This window comes from Salvelinus alpinus, chromosome 7 (genome assembly GCF_045679555.1).
Source record: "Salvelinus alpinus chromosome 7, SLU_Salpinus.1, whole genome shotgun sequence".
Classification (NCBI taxonomy): Eukaryota; Metazoa; Chordata; class Actinopteri; order Salmoniformes; family Salmonidae; genus Salvelinus; species Salvelinus alpinus.
The window spans coordinates 31,212,193-31,219,713 of record NC_092092.1 but is presented as its reverse complement, the minus strand read 5'-3'; the positions used below and the strand labels follow the sequence as shown (position 1 = coordinate 31,219,713).

The following is a 7,521-nucleotide window of genomic DNA, read 5'->3' as shown; positions in this document are numbered from 1 at the left end:
CAGAGGGGAAAAAAACACAAGTCATAATATTGTAACCAGTTGTTTTAAAGGAGGACAGTTGTTAAAATGACAGATGTGGGGCATTTCGTGAAATTGTACTTCAGTATGGTTTCATAAACAAAGACATGCTGATGTGCCAGAATATTAAGTATCACATTGTCATAAGTATCAAAACTGTAAAAACAATATGTAGCTTTTCTGCAGAAAGAACCAGCCTCATAAATTTATGACTTTATCCTTTTTCTTCAGTGTGGCCCTAGTACTCTGTCATATAAACAAATACACATTCCATATGAATATAAAAACACAATGTGTAACATTATGTTCCTTTATTGAATAAGGACAAAACAAAGCAGGTAAACCATCAGCTCCTTTCGAAACTGAAGTCACAGTGACTCTACAAGATGGAAAGCACAGAATCCAAGCATATTATACAAAATGATACATACACATTCAAAGGTCTGTATATAACACACCCTGCATGTCTGCACACTAAAATAAATGCAGGACAAATCCATACACATCAACTGAACAGACAAATGAATGGATGCAGTAGCCTCCCTGCAGCCTTGTATTACACACAGTATACCGCACAAACATCATAAGAGGCCAAATTCGTCAAAAAACGAACCCAAAAAAACCCAAATTCCTCTGCCACCGCAGGACATATTTAACCAAAATTGAAAGCACACATACTAACTAAAATAATTCAACACATATTGGTCCCTCAGCAGCCGACCACTGTCGTCATCAGGGAAGATTGCCGGATTGTCCCAGTCCATGGCTGGTGGCACTCTGGGGGCCCTCTCCTTCCTCAGGCAGGCCACATTGTGGAGGACAGCACAAGCCACAGTAATATCACATGCCCTAACAGGGCTGACCCTTAATTTGTGAAGGCAGTGAAAGCGTGCCTTCAGGAGGCCAAAGGTCATTTCAACTCTGGCCCTGGTCCTGGCATGGGCATGGTTGTAGGCCTGCTGTGCTTCCTGGGGGTCTGTGAAAGGTGTCAGGAGAAAAGGCTGGCAGCCATACCCCCTGTCTCCCAGCAACACACCAGAGAATTCACCTGTCAACACAAAATCTCATCATTACTACCTCATAAACACAGTGATATTCTTGACACAGCCATGATGGTTATAAATAGGGGTTGTGTGGCTTACCTTGTGATAGGCACTGATAGATTTCAGAGGCCCGAAAGATTCTGGAGTCATGGACTGAGCCAGGCCATTTTGCCACAACATTGCTGATCACACAGTCAGCATTGCAGACCATCTGAAATCATAAGATGAGGAATATTACACCAATCAATGCACATCACTGGCAATGCAGAGTGTTCGTCAATGGACAATATCAAAAAGTTATGTTCACCTGAACATTAATGCTGTGAAAGGATTTCCTATTCACAAAATCGGCCTCATGGGCACCTGAGGGGGCTTTTATCCTTATGTGTGTGCAGTCCACTGCACCAATGACATTGGGGAAACCTGTCACACAAAGTAATGAGTATCCTACTATGTGTTAACAGTTGTCCTGTAATTTGTAGATCCTCTTACCTGCAATCCTATAGAACTCCTCTTTGATGTCACAGAGTCTTCTGTGGCCAGGGAAGGAGATGAAGACATCTGCTAATGCTTTGATAGCCAGACACACACTCCTTATTGTGCGGCAAATTGTGGCCTTGTTCAGCTGTTCTGCATCCCCCACTGAGTACAGGAAGGCTCCACTAGCAAAAAAGCGCAAGGCCACACAAACCATTTGCTCCACACTCAGTGCATGGCTCCGTGCAGTGCGGTGCTTAATCCTGGGACCCAGTAGTCTCCATAGATACCTGATGCCATCTGCAGAAAACCTGTATCTTTCATATAGATGGTCATCAGGGAAGGCCAGTGGGTCCAACCGGTCCCTGAAGACCCTTTCTCGCCTGAAGGCTCTCCTCAGCACAAGTGCTTCTTCATCCACCACATCTCGCACGAATGGGCATGCCATTGTCAGAGCAGAAAGGAACACACAATTTTGGGCCTTCATATAGGCTAGTGGCCACACCTGGTGCTGGGGGGGTGGGCAAAAGAGGGCGATGCCTTATAACGATGACTTGGTTGTACTGATTGCTGGGAAAATAAAAAAAACCTTAGAAAGATGCCACCGTCCTGTGTGCTCACAATAAGAGCTCATATGTCATGGCTCACTTGACTTTACGAGAATATACCTAATTTTTATTTTGAGCTGTGTCATCTTCTTGGAGCTGGGGGAGGAAAGAAAAATAATGATTAATACATTTGTGTTACAGTTAGCATACAGTGTACATTGAAGGCATATCTCACCTCCCTCTCAAGTTTTTTTATTTCAAGGTCCAGTTTCCTAATTGTCCTCTTTTTTATTTCGGACTCCAGTGCAAGATTTTCCATCTTTTTCTTCTTGTACTGAATGTCTATGTCTGCCAGTTCTATTTGGCGCCGGAGGTGGTTGCCATACAACTTTCTGATAGCTTGTGAGCTCTGTGAACACAATACAATTAGCGCAGCTGGAATTTGGCAGGATGTGGTGTCCTTTTATTAATACGCACTATGTTGCCAGGCTGGTTTTCCCACTGTATAGCATCTGGGTCCTGTAAAAGAAATTAGATTTTTTGATTTTGATGAGGACTCCTCACCATTGTAGAGTAAATAGTACTTTCACAGTCTTAACATGATACCTCATGCCTTCTGGAATCCAGAGAGATGGTCTCCTCCTCATCATCGTCTCCATCATGTGCTGTTGCTGCTGCACTGGGGCCTTCACCCTATCACATTTAATCGGATTCATATTGAAGCTAGTAGACAAGACATGCCAGGCCTACAGTATGCCTTTGATGGAGTACTCACTGGATCAGCATCGTCTGGTGCTTGTGCTGGTGGCTCTAACAGGAACACAGTGCTGCCAGACACTGCAAGGCAATAGGTAAACCAAAGTCAGACAGTCCAAATTGATTCAATATGAATGTGGTTGTATCCCATGTAGAGATGGAAGGACATACCTTGAATGAAGCGGGTGGCATCTTGGGAGGAACCTATGCTCGTCTCTTTCCCCCCAGGGATCCCCTCTAAGACGGGCCTGCCTTTATTTAGCTCCAAGGCCATGTCCTCTGCTGGGGTAAGGTCAGCCTTTGGTGACCCACCACCCGTGCCTTGTCTGTGGGTATTCTTTTTCACTGCTAAAACAGTACAGACAATGTGTGAGCAGGCACCTTCTGGGTACAATATATGCTTGTGCTTTGTTAAATATTAGTCAGGGACCATACCATTCTGCAGAATGTTCTTGTATTTGATTTTGACCTGCTGCCATGTCCGTTTTGGCCCGTTCATGTTTAATCTACACACACACACACACACACACACACACACACACACACACACACACACACACACACACACACATTTAATGGAGTCACACTGCAAAAAATTACTTGGTATTTTTGTCTTGTTTTCAGTAAAAATATCAAAAAATTTATCATAGCTTTATACAGTGTGATGGAGTTACTTTACACAATTTCACTCATATCTGCAGTGCATTTCAATTAAAAATTTAACCGTTTCATAATTACAGTACAACTGCATTTTTGGAGATGTGAATTAAATATTTGAATTGTAATTGTGATGTTTCAGCGGAGCGGTGAGTGTGTAATTGTGCACTACTTACGCATTCAGGCGGTCTGCAATACTTTGCCACGCTTTTTCTCTTTGCTTTATCACTGTGGCGGTGTTGCCTTTCTTCTTAATTATATCTTTTACCTCCTCGTATGCCTCCATGAGGATTTGTGCTTCCGACGGGGAAAAGTACGCGGCTCTAGTTGCCATGGTAAATCAGTTAATCTGTGATCTGTGGCGGGGTCTATTTGAGTGAGCCGTGAGCGCGCACCTATCCAGGATTGGTTTCACCTGGCTTAATGAATCCGTGTCTGCTCATCCTGGCTTGGTCTTTGTGCAACCAATTAAGCCTGGACGCACATGTTTTGGCTTCATTGAGCTCAGCTGAGTCATTTATCCCGGATGTCTTAATTCTACTTTTGTGCAACAGGCCCCAGGATTCCAAAGCAGCTTATTTGGAATCCAGGAAGCCATTTCCTGAAATACACACACACATACAAACCCACAACACAGAAACTGGGGAACATAAGAAGAAGAAGAAGAAGGTGAAGATAACAACGCTCCACCCAGCAGACTGTCGAACAATCGCGTTCACGTTGTAATGCTGTGTCACGCGATTGCTAAACTAATCGTCACACAATCCCTTCTAAAAGTCAGGTTGTGTGTCAAGAAACCTTCCTATTTTCCTAGAAAGTTAGTAATGTCATGATTTCTAAGCTATACGATATGTATTTTTATTTAACCTTTATTTAACTAGGAAAGTCAGGTGAGAACAAATTATTATCTGCAATGATGGCCTATTACAGAGGACAAGTTAATTATCTCAAATCCTGGAAAAGATTTGTAATGTTGACCTTATTCACATAATTCTTGATCATGTTGTTTTTTTGTGCTAGTGCCCAATTGACTCCAATTATGCAGGTTTCCATTGTTTTGTAGAATAAATCTGGGTCAATGTCGGGGGAAAAATTATTACGACATGTGTAATGGAAACGGCAGATATAGAATACATTTTATAAAGATCAACATTTTTATTTGCTCAACGGGTGGATTTGTATTTTGTATACCTTTTATTGCAGAAAAAATAAATAAAATACAGTGGGGAGAACAAGTATTTGATACACTGCCGATTTTGCAGGTTTTCCTACTTACAAAGCATGTAGAGGTCTGTAATATTTATCATAGGTACACTTCAACTGTGAGAGACGGAATCTAAAACAAAAATCCAGAAAATCACATTGTATGATTTTTAAGTAATTAATTTGCATTTTATTGCATGACATAAGTATTTGATACATCAGAAAAGCAGAACTTAATATTTGGTACAGAAACCTTTGTTTGCAATTACAGAGATCATACGTTTCCTGGAGTTCTTGACCAGGTTTGCACACACTGCAGCAGGGATTTTGTCCCACTCCTCCATACAGACCTTCTCCAGATCCTTCAGGTTTCGGGGCTGTCGCTGGGCAATACGGACTTTCAGCGCCCTCCAAAGATTTTCTATTGGGTTCAGGTCTGGAGACTGGCTAGGCCACTCCAGGACCTTGAGATGCTTCTTACGGAGCCACTCCTTAGTTTCCCTGGCTGTGTGTTTCGGGTCGTTGTCATGCTGGAAGACCCAGCCACGACCCATCTTCAATGCTCTTACTGAGGGAAGGAGGTTGTTGGCCAAGATCTCGCGATACATGGCCCCATCCATCCTCCCCTCAATACGGTGCAGTCGTCCTGTCCCCTTTGCAGAAAAGCATCCCCAAAGAATGATGTTTCCACCTCCATGCTTCACAGTTGGGATGGTGTTCTTGGGGTTGTACTCATCCTTCTTCCAAACACGTCGAGTGGAGTTTAGACCAAAAAGCTAAATTTTTGTCTCATCAGACCACATGACCTTCTCCCATTCTTCCTCTGGATCATCCAGATGGTCATTGGCAATCTTCAGATGGGCCTGGACATGCCCTGGCTTGAGCAGGGGGACCTTGCGTGCGCTGCAGTATTTTAATCCATGACGGCATAGTGTGATACTAATGGTTTTCTTTGAGACTGTGGTCCCAGCTCTCTTCAGGTCATTGACCAGGTCCTGCCGTGTAGTTCTGGGCTGATCCCTCACCTTCCTCATGATCATTGATGCCCCACGAGGTGAGATCTTGCATGGAGCCCCAGACCGAGGATGATTGACCGTCATCTTGAACTTCTTCCATTTTCTAATAATTGCGCCAACAGTTGTTGCCTTCTCACCAAGCTGCTTGCCTATTGTCCTGTAGCCCATCCCAGCCTTGTGCAGGTCTACAATTTTATCCCTGATGTCCTTACACAGCTCTCTGGTCTTGGCCATTGTGGAGAGGTTGGAGTCTGTTTGATTGAGTGTGTGGACAGGTGTCTTTTATACAGGTAACGAGTTCAAACAGGTGCAGTTAATACAGGTAATGAGTGGAGAACAGGAGGGCTTCTTAAAGAAAAACTAACAGGTCTGTGAGAGCCGGAATTCTTACTGGTTGGAAGGTGATCAAATACTTATGTCTTGCAATAAAATGCAAATTAATTACTTAAAAATCATACAATGTGTTTTTCTGGATTTTTGTTTTAGATTCCGTCTCTCACAGTTGAAGTGTACCTATGATAAAAATTACAGACCTCTACATGCTTTGTAAGTAGGCAAACCTGCAAAATCGGCAGTGTATCAAATACTTGTTCTCCCCACTGTACATTTTGATTGCTGAATACTTTTCAAGATACGCCGGGCACGTGATGTCATAACGTACTAGAAGCTCTACTCCATATTTAATTCAAAATAAAAAATAAAATAAAAATATCTACTATAAAAATGATGTTTCTTTGCAGGCAAGGATTGTCCTGACTTTCAAGCATGACTGAATTGGTTTGCCTTGCTTTTCTGGTTGGCTGGCAAGTTTCATCTAATTATTTCAGATCTATAGGAGTTTCCCCATGGCATGGACGTGGCGACATAAGAATGATTATAAACTGGGTGGTTCGAGCCCTGAATGCTGATTGGCTGACAGTCCTGGTAAATCAGACTGTATACCACGGGTATGACAAAAGTTATTTTTACTGCTCTAATTACATTGGTAACCAGTTTATAATAGCAATAAGGCACCTCAGGGGTTTGTGATAAATGGCCAATATACCACGGCTAAAGTCTGTGTTCAGAACCATATACCACACCCCCTCATGCCTTATATCTTAATTAGAATATGGCAAATATTAGTAAATGATTGCATTCTATCCATGCTGGCTTTCCCTGACTACCTGAGACATGAAACTTGAGGTGGGAGGGCATACAGACTGTCGCCAATTTATTGCCTAAATGGGTAATGGCAACATTTCAACCACTACATTTCTATTAGATGGTGTAGGTTTTTACAGATCTGTTTTATTGGGTGGGGTGACATCTTTACGTTCAGCTGTTTTTATCGACACAATATAGATAAATGGAAACGCACCCTAGCAGGCAAATGTTGCATCTATTTTCTATTCCAACTTTGTAAATGTAAAGAAAATAAATCACTGGACAAGTTAATGGAAACATAGCTATTGACTCCTTGAAGGAGAGCTATCTTTGTCGGAGTGTACCCAGAATGCACCGCACGGCCATTGGCAACGTATGGGCAAAGTACACAGTAGGTTTTAATACAATCCCATTGGAGTTTCCCAACCCCTTAAAAGTATCTCTGATACACAGTAGGCTTTAATACAATTCCATTGGAGTTTCCCAGGCAAAACCGTCTCAAACCTCAGTATCACTGATAAGCTTAAATTCCTTTGACCCTATTTCCTACTGACCAACCTTTTGGCCTCAATCACTAGCCTCCCTTCTCCTCTTTAAAAAAAAATAATCATCTATTGGCATAGATGGTGTGCCCCCAGAAATGACTCCTGTTGTGTA

General features: G+C 42.5%; 1 protein-coding gene across 7 annotated transcripts; it reads right to left on the bottom strand.

The window, feature by feature from the left end:
• Positions 1-291: 291 nt before the first annotated feature.
• LOC139580798 (putative nuclease HARBI1) lies at positions 292-4,287 on the bottom strand. 7 transcript variants are annotated; one of them, XM_071409820.1, is made up of 12 exons: positions 3,676-4,283; positions 3,278-3,348; positions 3,014-3,190; positions 2,862-2,923; positions 2,693-2,779; positions 2,564-2,605; positions 2,322-2,495; positions 2,207-2,242; positions 1,554-2,108; positions 1,369-1,484; positions 1,161-1,272; positions 292-1,066 (listed from the first exon to the last, which is right to left on the bottom strand). In XM_071409820.1, the coding sequence occupies exons 1-8, from the start codon at positions 3,831-3,833 to the stop codon at positions 2,207-2,209; spliced, it is 807 nt and encodes a 268-aa protein (XP_071265921.1). In that variant the 5' UTR covers positions 3,834-4,283; the 3' UTR covers positions 292-1,066; positions 1,161-1,272; positions 1,369-1,484; positions 1,554-2,108. The 7 variants fall into 7 exon arrangements, with proteins under 7 accessions (XP_071265921.1, XP_071265920.1, XP_071265917.1 ...); XM_071409819.1 differs by having other exon boundaries at positions 2,207-2,495; positions 3,676-4,287; XM_071409816.1 differs by having other exon boundaries at positions 3,278-4,282.
• Positions 4,288-7,521: the final 3,234 nt, after the last annotated feature.

Excerpts from the sequence above, each read along its gene's own strand:
- LOC139580798 (XM_071409814.1), bottom strand. The coding sequence starts at position 2,025 with ATGAAGGCCCAAAATTGTGTGTTCCTTTCTGCTCTGACAATGGCATGC. Across the intron at positions 1,485-1,553 it reads GGAGTTCTATAGGATTGCAG|GTTTCCCCAATGTCATTGGT; the intron begins GTAAGAGGATCT and ends TTTGTGTGACAG. Across the intron at positions 1,273-1,368 it reads TTCACAGCATTAATGTTCAG|ATGGTCTGCAATGCTGACTG; the intron begins GTGAACATAACT and ends TTATGATTTCAG.